Source organism: Sebastes umbrosus, chromosome 21, assembly GCF_015220745.1.
Source record: "Sebastes umbrosus isolate fSebUmb1 chromosome 21, fSebUmb1.pri, whole genome shotgun sequence".
Taxonomy (NCBI): Eukaryota; Metazoa; Chordata; class Actinopteri; order Perciformes; family Sebastidae; genus Sebastes; species Sebastes umbrosus.
The window spans coordinates 4,938,696-4,955,427 of record NC_051289.1 but is presented as its reverse complement, the minus strand read 5'-3'; the positions used below and the strand labels follow the sequence as shown (position 1 = coordinate 4,955,427).

General features: G+C 39.1%; 2 protein-coding genes across 7 annotated transcripts; both read right to left on the bottom strand.

Annotated features, from left to right (window-relative positions):
- Positions 1-737: 737 nt before the first annotated feature.
- LOC119480893 (toll-like receptor 13) lies at positions 738-6,361 on the bottom strand. Its single transcript, XM_037757516.1, is given in 6 exon segments — positions 738-1,438; positions 2,700-2,817; positions 3,436-4,960; positions 4,962-5,725; positions 5,728-6,014; positions 6,192-6,361. Coding segments are annotated over 5 exon segments (2,868 nt in total). The 5' UTR covers positions 5,960-6,014; positions 6,192-6,361; the 3' UTR covers positions 738-1,209.
- Positions 6,362-8,419: 2,058 nt separating this feature from the next.
- LOC119480896 lies at positions 8,420-12,873 on the bottom strand. 6 transcript variants are annotated; one of them, XM_037757523.1, is made up of 7 exons: positions 12,557-12,873; positions 11,406-11,505; positions 11,065-11,217; positions 10,595-10,791; positions 9,843-10,001; positions 9,213-9,308; positions 8,421-8,875 (listed from the first exon to the last, which is right to left on the bottom strand). In XM_037757523.1, the coding sequence occupies exons 4-7, from the start codon at positions 10,694-10,696 to the stop codon at positions 8,564-8,566; spliced, it is 669 nt and encodes a 222-aa protein (XP_037613451.1). In that variant the 5' UTR covers positions 10,697-10,791; positions 11,065-11,217; positions 11,406-11,505; positions 12,557-12,873; the 3' UTR covers positions 8,421-8,563. The 6 variants fall into 6 exon arrangements, with proteins under 6 accessions (XP_037613452.1, XP_037613451.1, XP_037613446.1 ...); XM_037757518.1 differs by having other exon boundaries at positions 8,422-8,875; positions 10,595-10,922; positions 12,557-12,867; XM_037757519.1 differs by having other exon boundaries at positions 8,422-8,875; positions 10,595-10,922; positions 11,406-11,481; positions 12,557-12,867.
- Between the last annotated feature and the right edge of the window lie 3,859 nt (positions 12,874-16,732).

Genomic DNA, 16,732 nt, shown 5'->3' with positions numbered 1-16,732 from the left:
CACATTTCATACCTTCAATGCAACTTTTTCAGTTAGAATATAAAAAAAATTATTTGAGAATTTAATTACATTCATGTAAAACAAGTAATATATATATATATATATATATAGCACACAATTATACATCATATCAGCTGTACATTGCAGATTTCATCTTACTTTACTGTGTCAGAATTTCAATTAGAGTGGATAAAATCAAGATGAGCTTTGAAATATGCAGTAGACGTAATATAACAGCAGTAATATTACTAAGACAAGAGGTTAGAGTTGAAAAATGTGCGTTTGTATTTGATATTAGGCATTTGTCACAATGTTTTTACCCAAAAGAGAAGACAATTGTCGGGCTAATAATGAATAATGTTATGAAATTGTATACAAATATAACATTTATACGGTAATATAAGAAAAAGCTTAAAATGAACGCAGTTGTGCACCCTGCTTTTAAGATAAAATAAAAAAAAGAATCAAATGTTAACACAATAATAAACTGTATGATTTCTTTGTCCATAATCAACATTAAGCATTTCAGATTATACATTTTTACACAGTCCTTTAGACGGGTTTCCAAGCAACGTCATTTACTGGTTTTCAGCCAGTTGCTTCAATTCTAAATACTGAAAATATCCATATACTGTATAAAGTACAAGTTATTATGACATTGTGGAAATGTGTTTTCTACCCTGTTGCACTGGAAACCGTCTGCACACATGTCAAACTGAAACTCAACGAGCCATTAGGAACCCAGATACAGATGTTTTATTTGTCTAAAGTCTTTTAGACTGGTCCAATCTGTTGTCAATCCTTTTATTTATTTACACCATTTAGTCTTTTCTTTTTTTTGTCAGACCACAGTATCTTATTCTATTCTACATAATATCTACAATATAATCTGTCATTATCAGTTCATTGTACCATTAGAGAGGCTCATTAGGGAAAAACAAATTCACTTGTACTTAGTCATAACTTGGTCTTCCAGTTTGGTTGGAAACTGTTCAAGTTGTGACTCCTCATTTTCCATTTCAGTTAGATGAGTAAGAGTAGTGGATCTAGTTGGTATTAAAATGTAATGCCAACAACCTCCATCAGACTTTATGGCAATTTTGTGGTAAAACAAACCAACAAATTCGAAGAAGACTCCAACTGGCTGTAAACCTCATACATCTTGTACACAGAGAGGAATGAGGTATTTCCGTTCCATCACGGTCTGTCCTAAACAGTGAGGAGGAACCTGTCATCGCCTAGAGTTTCTTTGGTCTTCAGAGCCTGGCGGAGTTTCTCCCAGAACAGCTCGGGGTGCTCCCCGGCTCGAGGCCAGCTCAGGTAGGTCCGTCTCTTCAGCAGCTTCCTCATGCGGTAGTAAGGAGACAGCTGAGTGGCGGGAATCTCCTCCAGGAACACCAGGATCAGCACGTCCTTCTGCTCATCGAACAGACGGAAGCTACGCAGAAGAAGAAGACCGAGGGATGAGGAAGAGGACCTATTTCTTTGTATATATCAACTAAATGTTTTGTCTCTAAAATGTCAACAAATGAGAACAAAACATTCAATAAACATTCTTTTTTAAAAGTTATCACAAATCATTTTTGCTTCTTCCTTTAGTTCTCAAAAGTTTCAGACTTGTATTAGCATTATGGAAGTGTTCATGATGACAGTAACAACATGGTTCTCGAGATAATTTTAAGTTTACAGAAACATAAATGGGTAGTTTAACAAGTTACACTTCGCAAGATAACATAACTTTGGTTCAGTATCTGCAAAAACTTAGAAACCCTTGTGCGGAAACACCAGAGATTTGAAAAAAAACTGAAATATTTCAGAAAGTTTTAACATCTGTCTGAGGCCTATCAATAGGAAGAAAAAGCGACAAAGTGCAATGGAAACAGACTGAGCGAAATCAAGATGTACTTGAAGCTTTTGCTGAAGAGACTAAAAATGGCATCAGAAATGTCATATTTCTTTTAATTACAACATCTGGTTGCGCTCTCTTCCTCTGCAACGGTTTAATGACACGCAACTGGAAAATTACCGCCAACAACTGTTAATCTGGATGAACCAACATCCTAATATTCACCTAACAGTTGTGAATGGAAACATTTATTAATAACCAGCACGACAGCATTTGGCTGGTATTGTTATGAGTCTGTGTGGGTGAGTCATCATGACAAAATGTGGTCCTGGAGGCACCGACTGTAGCGGTGACTACCACAGAGGTGGTTTTCAGTACTTTGCTAGGTGTTTATATTTATATTTTCTTCTCTGTTGATGCATTTTATCCCTGCGAATTGTCACAACTAAGCAAGATGCAGTCGCAAACCTTTACAGATGTGTTGTTGAGAGCAAAATGAAGGTTGAGTTTGAAGATGGGTGTGGTCTGAGCAAGAGTACTGGAAGTAAGGGGGGCAGGAAGTGGCCATGTCCCGATTTAGTGTCAGCTGGTGTGATCCCAGTCTCCAGACATTTCTGTCACAGTTTGTATTTTCTTTTGCAGATTTACTAGAAATTCGGTTGAATTTGTGCTACATTTGAATATAAACTGAGATTAAACATGTGCAACAATTCATCTAAATAGCATAACTAAAGACCCCACTAATATACATTAAGCATAGCCAGTGACGAATTAATCACACAAACGGAGTTAATGAGGTTTACACTGCCATGGGTCTCGGCTCAGAGAAGTTTAAAGTCAGCTGACACGTTACCTGGCCACCTGGATCTCTCTGGAGCACCACTCACTCTCAAGGTATCTGTGACTGATCACACAGATGGTCTTCCTGCTTCCATAGATGGCATCTGTGATGTTGTCTATGATGGGTTTACCTGAGGAAGAGAAGAGGAAAAAAGTGAAGGAAAAGGGTCACTATTATCTCCATTAGTTCCTCTGATGGTGCAGTAAAAGTACTATGGTGACACCCTCTGGAGTATAGATGAAAGTACAAAACAGCTGTTAAAGCACAATAGATTGCCAGATTACGGTTTTGCCAGGTGTACACACTGAAATCAGAAGGCTTTGCTTGAAAATTGTGTATGGAACCTAAAGGAGGAAAATATAACTTTCTTTTTTTTTACTGCCAGTGGACTAAAAACAACCATAATCTGCACTGCAGATATTTTAAATTTAGGGGTATTATATCAGTATCACAGCTCTCCACCGGGTCACCAGATGCTCTTGGACTTTCCTCATCCTTGTCACCTGACTCCCACATCCACCTGATCACTTGTGTCTCATTTCCCAATCACCCTGTCAGTACATATACCAGCCCCTTTACCCCAGTCAGTCAGATTATTAGTGTTGCTTCGTGCCCTCGCTCTCCAGCCACCTGAAACTGAACCTGAACTTGAACACTGCCGTTGATTCTGGACCAACCAACCAGCTGACGACAGACATTGCCATCCCAAAAGCCAAGCTTTAATGCCAGGTGCAAAGGGCAGTCTCACCTGGCTCGAAGTCTCGATGGTGCAGACACAACTTCCAGCCCTGCTCTTCTTCCAGTTTTGGCAACAGCTCTTCGATGACCCATGGCTCATCATGGGTGTTGTAGGAGACAAAGGCGTCATACTGATTGGGAGCTTGCTTGTTTTTATGCTTTGTGTCAAAGAGCAAAGCCAGAAAGAGGTAGTAGGCGTAGACCAGCTGCCACCTCAGGAAATGGTAGGTAAAGGACACTGCCATAAACAGGAGGATCACACATGTGGTGGAGACAAAGTAGAAGAACTCAATGTCCACTGTGCAGGACCGGACATCTAGGTCCAACAGTCTCATATCTTTAAGGTCTGGAGGATAGTTGCACAAAAAGTTGTAGGCGTCAACAACTTGTGTTTGCTTGTTTTTTACTACCCAATGGCGGAACCAGGCGTTATCGCAGTCACAGGTGAAACTATTGAATTCAATATCGAGGTAAACGAGAGCCGGAAGGGACGCAATTACTTCCTCCCTGAAAACTGAATATTGATTCTTTCTTGCCTGCAGGAACTCCAGCTTGGTAAGGTTGGCATCTATAAGGAAATCTAGAGACGGAAGACGTATTGCAGATATGTAGAGGCTTGTAAGGTTTTGAATTGGGTGAAACAAATCCGGAGAGAGATCCCGGAAGTCATTTGTGCTAATGTCAAGTGATTGCAGTCGAGGCGTGTAAGTAAACATGTCTTTGTGCAAAGATAGAAGTTGAGTATTCCTGGCATTGAATGTCAAAAGATTAGTCAAACCTTGAAGGAAGTTGCTGGGCAGCATGGACTTCTTCCTGCGGCTATTTCCTAAAATAACCAATTTCTCTAGACGGGACAGCTTAGAAAATGGCGGATGAGACAAAGCTGTACTCTCGGTGTATTTAATGCTATTTTCCCTCAAATCCAAATGTTTTAAATTGAACAGATGATTGAAAGCACCTTTGTTTATTTCTTTTTCTCGGATTTTATTCTCTTGCACCTGCATTTCGGTAAGATTCGTCAACCCCTTAAAAGACCCATTTTCAAGACTATTTATTTGATTCAGATTTAATGTCAAGTTCTGGAGAGACTGCAAACCTGTAAATTCCCCAGTCTTTATTGCGGTGAGTTTATTTCCACTCAAACGCAGTTGTTTAAGATTTGGCAAGTATTTTTTAAAAGCACCACCCAAATTGGAGATGCCGTTGCTCTGTAGCTTTAAAACTTGCAGTCCTATTAAATCCTTGAAAACACACTCTTGTAGAGCTGAGAGTGAATTCTCATGAAGGCTGAGATGTCTGAGCCCTGTCAGATTGGCAAAATCGTCACATCCGAGTGTTTTGATATCATTCTTGCTGAGATCCAGCTCTTTAAGAGTTGGTAGATTCCTCATGGCGGCTGGAACGGACGGAAGTTTGTTTTTCGTCAGACTCAAGATCCTTAAACCTTGAAGAGCTCTGAAGGCCCCGTCGCTGATATTTTGAATTGTATTATCTGCTAAATCTAACTCTGTTATGTTAACGCACAACTGGAAAAAAATTGGAATTGATATAAGGTATATTGTTACGTCTTAGTTGGAGTGAGGACATTGTTGGGATGGTGCAGGACATGTTGATTAGTGCTGTAAGGCGTGTATGTTTCATTCCATTCATCCTCAGAGAAGTCAGTGAGGAGTTGAAGTTCTCTCCTAATGCTTTCATGCCATCGGAAGCCATTTTCATCCCACTAATATCAAGAGTAGACACTCGACTAACAAAAGTTTTGTTACGAATGTCCCATTTCATCGGTTGCTTTGCCGGAGGGACGCCGATGATTAACCAGGTGAGATTTGGGAAAACATCTGCAGTGATCCTAAAGACTGCAATGGGATTTTGAGACAAATCAAGGGCGGTGAGTTTCAGCGAGCTGTTGGTCAGTTCATGCGACTGAAAAGTAGTTATAGCGTTCTTTGCGACCGACAGCTTGAGTAGATTCGGCAGATGCTGTATTATTAAATGAACATTTGTGATGTGGTGCAGTTTGTTGCCGGAGATGTCTAAAAACGTCAAGCTTTTCAAGGACTTGAAAGCGGTGGGTGCCACCACTTTGATGCGATTATTATTAATCATGAGCTGCGTGAGGTTGCTCAAACCCTCAAAAACATCATCAACAAGTTTAACAAGTCTATTATTATTTAGATTTAATGTCTTGAGGGCAATCAGATTGGCAAAGCCGCCTGTGTATATGTCCGAAATGTAGTTGCGTTTCAGGTCTAGCTGCGTCAAAACTGGTAAAATTTTGAAATCTGATACTTGTATTTTTTTATTTTGTTCTCAGTCAAGTCTAAGAATTTCGTCTTCGAGGGAATATCTGGAGGAACTGCTGAAAGGTTTCTCTTGGGACATAAGGTGTTGTCGTAACTGATATAGCAAGACTTCAGATAAAATCCTGTGACTGGGACAACAAAACCGCTGATAATCAGCAAAAGAAAAATGAGTTTCAAACATTCGGATCCTCCTCTTGACATTGTTTTGTCTTCCTTCACTCCAAGAGCCATTTTTTAAATCTTCGTTACAAGAAGGAATTGCAACATAAAACTGCAGAAGGTGATCCTGAAAATCCAATAAAACAAACAAATAAAGACCATCAAGGACAGTAACAAAGAAAAAATACTCTAAATTAGAACACTATCATAAATGATCATCACGTATAGGTGCAGTATGTCATCTGAACATCTGAGCTCATTTTATCATAATGATCAAGACTCAATAATGGTTTCTGATACTCACTGTGTCACCCAAAGAAGAGCTGATTAATCACTGATGTCGCATCCGCAGGATCTTGTAATTTAATTATCTTCCTTTGTTCAAACAAAATGTTCCTCTCGGATCAGAAGAGGGGAAATGATTTGTCTTACCATGAAATAGAGGGTGTACATGAGCAACTTCTCCTCTGACAGTCGTCTGACATCTTTTGTGCGGCTCAAGTGAGGAAGTGAGAGTAGAAGGCAGGGCCGACAGTTTTTTTTTTTTGTTAACAGCGGCAACATAAATTTAAAATTAACTGTATATTCATGCCTCTCAGCTTTTATTGAAAATAAGAAATTCGGGAATATATTTGTTTTGAGCAAGATTTATATCTTTTTTTCAGGATGTTGAATTCACCATCATGTAGATTTGGATAATATATTATGGATGTAAACACACGTTAATACATTTCTGAGAGACATTTTAAAGACCTCTAACACGTCTAACATGTTAATGTTCATTTCCTTTAATTAGTAAGCTATCCTCCCTGTTTTACTTCTTTTTTTATGTGCCATACAGGGACCTGTGGTTTCATTCACTTCCTCCAAAAAGTCATCTAATGACTAAACAAGTGTGAAAGTGTCCAACAGACAACCAACACTTCCTCTTCTCCGCTGCCTGGTAGATACACACTGTAAAAAAAAAAAAGCTAGCAGAACTCAAAATTTTAAGGTAACAAACTTCAGCAGAATTTTAAGTTGGGCAATTAAACATAACATTTTAAGTTTTGCTTTTGAGTTTGCTCAACTTTCAATTCTCATTTCTGTTAACTCAAGTTACAGTAACTTATAATTTCATATTGTAACAACTTTGAATCCTTATTTCCGTCAACTCAACTCAAGTTGCAGTAACTTATAATTTCATATTGTAACAACTTTGAATCCTTACTTCTGTTAACTCAACTCAAGTTGCAGTAACTTATAATTTCATATTGTAACAACTTTGAATCCTTACTTCTGTTAACTCAACTCAAGTTGCAGTAACTTAAACCTGTACATAGTACCCACTTAATTTCAGTTGAGTTAATTTAGTGGAATAGGTTAGAGTAACTTCAAATTGTGCACTGCAACAGTTAAGGTAAGTCAAATATATAAATTAGGACCAATAACTACCCATCAAATTATAAATAATTACAGATGCAACATCTACCTTCAAAACTTCTTTTTTTAATCATTAAAACACAGCCTATCCAATCCTTTAGAACAAGGCCAAGTAACTGCTGAGACCCACAACTGTTCCAGTCTTAGCACTTAAATAACATGAAGCACTTAAGTTGTGTTTTAACATTATATACTAGTATGAATCACATATTGAACACCATAATACAATGAGGTAGCAGTTGTGAGCTTAGCAAGATAAAGTTAAAAGGGAAAAGTCAGCACTTCGACAGTGAGACTACTAAAAACAGTACACTCGTCTACATAAGGGATAATGTACAGCGAGCCGGTCATTGTTGTGAAAGGAACGTTGAGCGGCATCACACTGAAGGGGATTCTTTCACAACAATGACCCACTAGCTGTACATTATCCCGCTTATTACACAGTTACTTACTGAAGAAATCAATAATTTGACACAAAACGGACTGTCAGAGTCTAACATAAGAGCTGCGCCCATAGCAACGGTCTGCTATAAAGAAATAACAGACCGCAGAATGCCGTGATTGACCAATCAGAATCGAGTATTCAACAACGCCGTGTAATAAACCATGATAAAATACAAAACATAAGAAGATTCAGAGTTACCACAAGAAGTAGCTCATGGGTTGAAATGGAACTCCAAACAGAACAATTGTGATCCAGAACTGTCAATCTAATAAAACTGTTTAACAATAAAATACCAAGGTAGCCCAATTGTGTGTGTCATCAATTTACACACTATTCAATCTTAACATAAGTAACGTGGTTAACAATATCCAGTAAGGTGCAGGATAAATGTATAGGATAAAAGCATTCAGGCACGCTGGAGCGCAAGAGATGGGCAGGTAGGGAGACATAGAAGAGGAGTTAGAGGTAGATAAGAGTTTGCGAGTTGCAGAGAGACAGTTATCGTGTTGGCTGGACAGAAGGGGAGAGTTTTAGAGGTCAGAATTTGAGTGAGAACGGGAGAATATGCAAATTAAGTAAGAAAGTTAGACAAGTTAAGGTGACCGATTGAGAGAGGAAAGAAGATGGCAAGAGAAATGGAGAAACAGGAAAAGGGAGAGGAGAGGTGGAGAGAGTTAACTTAAAAGCAGAAGAGGTAGAGGGGGATCCATCTCAGGCAACGGAGATTTACATCATTCTACAAGGGGCAACAGGAACCTCTGCAATTCAAAACTGTCCCAGACCCAACATTATCAGCTAACTCGGTGGATTCACTGAAGGAGTTTGTTTTTGAAGGATCGGACCCTTGCAGAGAGATCAGTTCCAAGTTCCATGAAAACTTTCTGAATGGTTTCGAATGTGTACCTCAGTTCTTTTGGGTACTGGAGGTTTAAAGCGTAGATCAGCCCAAAGAGGTAAGCAAAAGCCGTTGGCAGGTCAGGGAGATCCTGGAGGACGATGTCTTCTTCTACAACAACAGCAACATTAATGACTGTTGCAGGAGCTGAACTGTCATCATCCTCCAACACAGTGAGGATACCCACGATGAGGCCCTTCGTCTGCTCCTCTTCTGGGTCAGTGGCCTTGTGACAGACAGAAAATGAGTGAAGATACTGTCTCATATAAAACTAGACAACCTAAGGAATCATCTTAGGGTTAAATATTTCCATCTCATACCCCGCAACCAAAAAATTAACCCCCATATACATGAAAGAAATTACATCAAGTAATAGCCAGCAAAGTACAACTCTTGAAGACGCTGTGGGCATTGGGACAGATAAAGAAAACAAGGAGAACACTGGGATGGATAGACTAGAATGGGACAAAATGGCAGAGAGGCAAAGGTTGAAGTCAAAGAGAGTCTATTTTTAATAACAGAATAATAATAAATATTTACTTTTTCTACTAATAACCACTCACCAGACAGTTCCTGAACAGCTTCTCATGACTGTCACGGAGATACAAGGGGAGGCCCTTCAAGGCTGCAGTGTGTCGATGTACTGTGATGTCAGATGTCTGAAACATAAAGGGTTGGAAGAAAAATTACACCAAGATGTAACTAACATGAAGAAAGCTAAGAACAAACATGGAAACATGCTTCACAGTTTGTGTTAAAGCTGCATTTATTTTTTTATTTATTTTGCCCACTTAGGTGCAGGACTCAACAGACTGAAACAATCACACACTTGATATATTATGGCCTTATAAGGTTGATTATGTGGCAAACAGCTGTCCTCTTCCACATCCAGCAAATACCTGTTGAATGAAAGTCTAAGATTTACTCCTTTTAACTGATACAAATAGCTGGCTTTTTAGCTGTTAGGTGTTCCACTTTCTTCACCACCTTGTCGCTATCTTTGTCTGTCCCTTAGGTAGTGTACAGTGGGGTTATTCTGATGGTTTGTCACTATGAGCAACACCTTAAATTTGACCCATTGTTTATTTAAAAATATTGATTAGTGCAGCTTTATAAAAAAAAAAAAAAATCCTTTTTATACATTTATTTCCATAATGTCAAGAATAATGAGATTATTAAGTCTAAAAATTCACCTCTTCATCCAGTCTGTTAAGGAGTTGATCCATCTCAGGCGGGAAAGCTGTCCGCCTAGCCCGATAGAGTTTAAGGAGCTTAGGAGTGTGCTGATTAATGGCTGCTCCGAAGTTGTCTATTAGGTCCTTGTTGGTGATCCGAAGAAACTCTTCCCTGATCTGTTGAAGAACAGAACAGCAAACGTAAATGTCAAATACAAAGTCAATACAATTTCAACATCATCCTCATGTTAAAATATGTATTTTATTAACCCTCATCCTGGGGACCACAAGAATAATCTACTGTAAGAAACAACCATCATAGCAGCATGTTAACTTATGCCATCTCAAAACATTATTGTGTGTAATTAATGTCATCTGAAGGATGACATTAATTACACTAATAATAAATTAGGACCCATGGCAAACATTTGATTTATCTATTATATTTTACCTATTTTAACTGCATAGGCTGCAATTGGGTGCTTTTGGTGGGACCTCCAGGACCCCAATACATTGGTATTTTTAAAAATCACTAATTAAAACAGAAAACAATGATATGAAGTCATAAGGAACAAATTGATTGACAAAGTGATGAACAATTTAAATGATAGAACAAAGCATGTGAGATATGACAAAAAGTATACCTTTGGGGTCTGCCAGTACCCCAGTTGGTAGGATGAGGGTTAACGGAAGTAAACAACTTCAGATTCTTATTTTGCAAAGACTAAATCTGAAACACAACATAATATATTATTTGCTCAGCTGCTTACCTCTGCCTCGTAAAACAGAGCAGGCCACCGCTCCTGAACCTCTGACACCATAGGCACTAGCTCCACAATCTCCTTGCGCCTCAGGGAGAATGTCACCTCCATCTGTTGCTTTATGAGTGCAACATTCTTATTCCTCTTCTTTAACTCCTCAACCAGAGCTAGTCTTTCCTCCTCCAGCGAGTCATCAGTATGGGTATCTGGGTGGTCAGGAACATAGTTAATCTCCCCTCGCTTTGCTCTCTTCAAAGAAGGACCTGCACCATCATCTTCACCGCTTCTTCTCCGGTTAATGCTGACCTCAATGCAGCCTGCGTTACGTAGCTTGGACCTGTAATTACCAAGTTTGTATTTTATGCTCATTTTCCATCCATCATACCCCATTACACTGCCCGGTTCTTGAAGACAGGGGTGCCTATTGACGAGAGCAGAAGCAACAGACTCAATCTATGAAGAGCAATCAGTATACTCACCATTCTGCGTCCCTTCAATGCAGCAGGCACACTTTTGGGGTCACCAGTATCTTCCCTCCCACTGTGTATGCAGTCAATGGATGATGGTTGTTGAGAGCCTCAGGATCGAAAATCTCAGTGTCTGCATAGATGTTCTCCACAAGCTTGAAAGACCTAAAATGCAAAAGGACATCATCCAAAGAAGGTGTTTTGATGTCAGTTACTTTCTCCACATGTAACACTGGCTTGAAAAGACTTTGGTTATCAAATTGGCATGCCATCATCTGCTGGTGTTTTGTGGACAGCATGAGAAGCACATTTTTTGCTCAGTCTTATTGAAAAAAGTGTGTTTTGACTCAAACCTCATTGTCCATAATTCCACCAATGGACCAAAGCAGCAAAATCCAGAAAAGTTTCTGTGACTGCATTCATTTCAATCTGAAAGACAAAGGTGACAATTTGCTGGAAATTAGCAAAGCAGGCAGTGGTAGAATAATTAATGATGTGGTTAATTTCGCTCAAACAGGTTCTTAATAAGTTTTAAACATATCAATTTAATGTAATTGTAAACAGTAGACTGCTCTCTGGAATTAACAGTATTTTGACAAATTTAATACAATATTCTGTCCCATTCATTTGGAGTTATGAAGTTATCATTTTTAGAATAGCTTATGCAAAGAGTCTGCACATGGCTCTCCACTCCTCCACTCCTCCACTCAGACCTCACAAGCAAACATGGAGGTGCAGAGCCGAAATGGCGGTGGCTAGCCGGGCTAACGGTGCTAACAGAGCTAATAGAGCTAACAGAGCTAATTGTGGGGCACACCGTAAAAACAAGGCCGACGGACGCTCACCGACGGCCCCAAACTGTCCGTCGATCGACCATCGGCCCGTTGTGTCAGTGCATCTGAGGCAATAGTGCTGAGAGAGCTAATAGTGTTAACCGGAGGGGGACGGAAGACGGACGGACGGACTTGACTGTGGCCGCTACGGGCGACGGGCATTTGTCCTTGAGGAGGTCTAAACTCTCCTAGTGGCTTTCTAGTTAAGACACGAAGCATTCAGTTAACTAACGTATACTTTAGTTGAAACAGCAACACTACCGTTACAACCAGTTACTCACCAACACCGTCTAGAGTCACCACAATGTCCCGTTAGCATTAACAGCTTAACGGTTAGCGCAGTTTAGCCGTTGACATGTGGACGCAGCTAACTACCCCTGTAGCTGTAATACTGTAACAACACGTTACCGTGACGTTACAACACATTAATACCATTCAGACTAACCAGTCAGAAACAACGTCCTCCCTGTTTGAAAGCTTCTGGTCCATACAAGCCTCGCTAGCATCAGCCAGTCGCTAGCTGTCCTTAACTAAGCTAACGTTACTAGTGTTTACGTTAACTGTTGTCATGGTAATATCTACCGTATCTGTTAATGTATCACACCATATAACTCTGAATACAAATATGACACAATTTCAACTATATCAAACGAAAAATAAGTTAATCTTACCTGTGTGGAGTCAGCCTGGAGCTCCGGTGTAGACAGACAGACTGGGGGGCGGAGTACTTCAAACTTCAACTCTGAAAGTTGTCTTTCCCTCCATTCACAACAAAGACACGAGAGTTATCTGAACTTTCGCCCCTTGTGTTGACTCACAACCTACAGTCTGTGTTCACAACTGAAAGATAGAAGTATTATGAACTCATTTAATGGTTTTGACGCCAACTTAATGTCTGATTTGCTGGACTGACTTATATGTTTGACTCAAATGTTAATAACGTATATTTCAAAGTCTTAACAACTTGAAACGCTTTGTCATGCCAACAAATACGAGTTAGAGTTTTTACAGTGCAGTCTCTTCATCAGCCAGAGAAAACAAGGACCCTTGAGACCATTTATAGCTCAAATTCATTAAAATAACATGAGGTAGAGACAAAATAATTATAGTAATTGTTTTTTTTGTAACACTCGAGCAGGTTTCCAACATAAAAGATGTGTGTAGAATATAATGTATTTATACACTATAAACATAAGAAATGCCAATTTATTTTATTGGGTGTGAATAAGAATTACAATATAACTGATCAGCATTTAAAGTAGAAGATTTCCATTGGTGGAAGAGGTATTGAGATATTTTACTTATGTAATTGTAGTAATATATGTAAAAATACCCTGTTACAAGTAAAAGTCCCACGTTCAAAAGTAGAAGTGAAAGTACAGAAGTGTAAGCCTCAAAATATACTTAAGAAGCAGAATGGCCCATTTCAGAAAAACATGTTTTGTATCTGGATTAATACATGCTAAATTATTAGTTGATTATATTTTGTATCCATAATCTGAAGTAACTAAAGCTGGTACATAAATGCAGTAAAAAGTACAATATTTGCCTCAAAAATGTGAAATATGGTGGTAACAAACCTTGCCAGTCAACAAACGTGACTGAGTCCTTAAAACAAACAATCTTTGTTTTTGATCCTTCTGAAATTACCATCAGTTCTTTTGTATTTAAACTATTTGAGCTGTACAAGTTTTAAAAGCCAGAAATATGAGCACGCAGCATGTCAAGTCTTTGCTGAGTGAGTCATTGGTTTTGATGTAGATATTATGGCCTGTTGATGCAATAGCTACTGTAAAAAAATCCACTTTAATATATCCAGAATTTCAAAATAATAGTGGTGTCACTCTGTGTATGGCGGATTGATGTCACAGTGACTCAACATCTTCTTGGTTCAGAAAAACCCTTTTTGCTTTCTCAATGTTTGTGAAACATATGCTCTTGCACAATCAGCGAAATGTTTTTAGCTGGAATCTGCTGCTGGTTTTTAGATTTAAACATCTGTAGCTCTTCGCTATGGGGGATTTCTTTCACATTATTTATGTAAATAATGTCTAATAATGTCCCTGACACCTCAGTGGTGTGAAAACATTATGTTCGATGAAGGTTCATATATTCTCTAATCCCTTTTTCACTTCCTCATCGACAGTTTTTTATGACCATTTCTGGTCAACACAAAATGACTAATAGGCCTACTGCGTCAAAGGTGAAATGTACATTGCTTGAATTCCAGTACAATACAATGTAGATCAGAGAGGATTGATGTTTGGTAACTGTTGATTTCTGCTTTTGGCTCTCTCCTCAGTCTAGGGTTGCCAACCGTCCCGTAAAATAAGAAATCATCCCGTAATTGGAAATTAAAAAAGGTGTACCGTATTGAACTGCTTTGTTCCTTATTTTCGAGAATGAATTCAGTGCACTATGGGAGAGAACTATTAGCTACAGGTCGGACTATTAAGTGTGTTGTAGCCTATCGATCTTCTCAGCTGCCGCTGTACTATTTCTGGTCCTGGTCAAGAAATAGCCCGGTACATATGCTAACCCTCTGTAAAGCAACAAACATCTTTAAACGTTGGCAATTGTATGGATTAAACAAATGAGATAGATAATTAATTAGGGAGCTTTAGAGGTGCTGGTAGGTGGCTTTTGTTACCTTGGGACAGAGCCAGGCTAGCTGTTTCCCCCTGCTTCCAGTCTTTGTGCTAAGCTAAGCTAAGCTAAGCTAAGCAGCTTCTAGCGGTAGTTTCATATTTAGCGTACAAACACGAGAGTGGTATCAATCTTCACATCTAACTAACCCGGAATAAACATATTTCCCAAAATGTTGAGCAATCGCTCAAAGTAGCCTCAGTAAACATTGTAAACATGAGTTTATGGTCTCAATCGCTAGTCTCAAGTCTTCATCAACACAGCATGATGTTCATTTAGTAAATTATGGTCCCATTTGGAGTCAAATAGACCATAAAGCAGGGGATGCTTTAGGGCGGGGCTACCTTGTGATTGACAGGTCGCTACCACGGCGTTGTCCGGTCTGGGACTTGTCCACGTTTTCGTCTTACAACTTTAACACTTTCTCACAGTGTGTTTTCAGTTCATGAAAGATAATTGTAACATTTTGGTCACCTGAAATATCTTACTCAGCATTTGGTTTTACTTAGCTCCACCCTCTCGTTTCGCTTCTGGTTGCAAAAAACCAAGATGGCGACGTCCAAAATGATGAACTCGAGGCTTCAAAACTGCAGTCCACAAACCAATGGGTGACATCTCGGTGACTACGTCCACTGCTTACATACAGTCTATGGTTCTTAGTTTACTGGATTTGCATGCTTACATTTGATAATTAGTACTAAACACAAAGTAGCCTGTAGTTTGGTAAATGGTTAATGACAAATAAAAAATGTGACCTGCAGTGGGTCATAGATGAAATGTCAGGGGGAAATCTGTACCCATTCATGGCAATCTATCCAATAGTCATTGAGACATTTTGCTAAAAAATAAAATAAAATGTGGCACTAAAGGAAAAGTCACATGATCACCAAAGTCAGTAGGTTTCATCTTCACTTCAGCCAAGCAAAACATAGCAAGAATCAGGTGATTAAAGTCCAGCCATGAGTTAAAACAACAAAAAGGTTTTCCCCCACCTCATAAAAAAAAAACTCTCAGGTAACTTCAGATAGAGTCCAAATAAATATACAATGGCCTCCAGTGTAGAGAGTAGAGCTTAAAATGTTGCTTCTCACTATGTGACCAACATCAATAACACTTGTCACCAGCAGAGGTCTCAGTTGGGACAGGAAACCGTATCCGTCCTCTCTCTGTTCACTGCTTTACAGCCTCTATACCCTCTGAGCATACATCCACCTACAGAGGAGATGATGCTGCAATGAGTCAAATCAAAATGAACCAGATCTGATTTTATCTCCAATACTTGTTGTATATTTTCCTTTCATTATTACTGAACTGTGTGTGCAATGCAATGTAATGTAATGTGTATGTGTGTGTGTGAAATGCCTGAAAGGTGAGTAGATTCTCCTCTAACACACACACACACACATACTAATGTAGCTCAGGCGATGAATCTTTAATGATTTGATTAAATTGAATAATGCTCTAATCATACTTTCATTATATGATCGCACTGACTCAAATTACTGCAATATGTTAGCTTAACATCCCACTGGTAAACATTAATATGTATAAGAATGATCATTTAGTGCGACTGGGAACAGCTTTACTCATGAATACAGGAAACAGTGTAGTACTGCAGCGATAAATATCCAGTATGAGTTAAACAGTGTGGTGATTGTGGAATTGGGATTTTGGTGGAAGATTAAACCGGAGATGGAAACAGTAAGATGCGGGGTGTTTAGTCAGTGAAAAGAGGGCTCAAAGGGCTCATTCAACCAAATTACAAAAACAATATTCTGTGATTTCCCTTCTTTTCTGGCACCTCAATTGATGAAATGACGCTGTTTCTGGAAGAAGATGTTGCTGTTATGGTGGAGGAAAAATCGTACAGGTGAAAGTAGGTGAACGAACCACCTTCCCACTCTCTTTGGATTGGATTAGACACTTTCTAGATAAAATCACTTCTTCTTGATAGGCTTTTTTTCATGCAGGACACTGACAGTAGGAAAAGCACAGGTGTAAATATCACTGTCACGACTTACTTCTTCTATTATGACAAGTCAAAATGTCGGCTGTCAAAAAGGCCTGTTGCATTGATTGTACGTTGCACTCGACTGTCAGATTTTTCAGAGATTTCTCGAGACACAAGACAGTTGAGAGAGTTGTTTTCTCTGTAGACAATGTTATGTGACTCACAGTCGGAGCATTTCTACGGCTTGGTC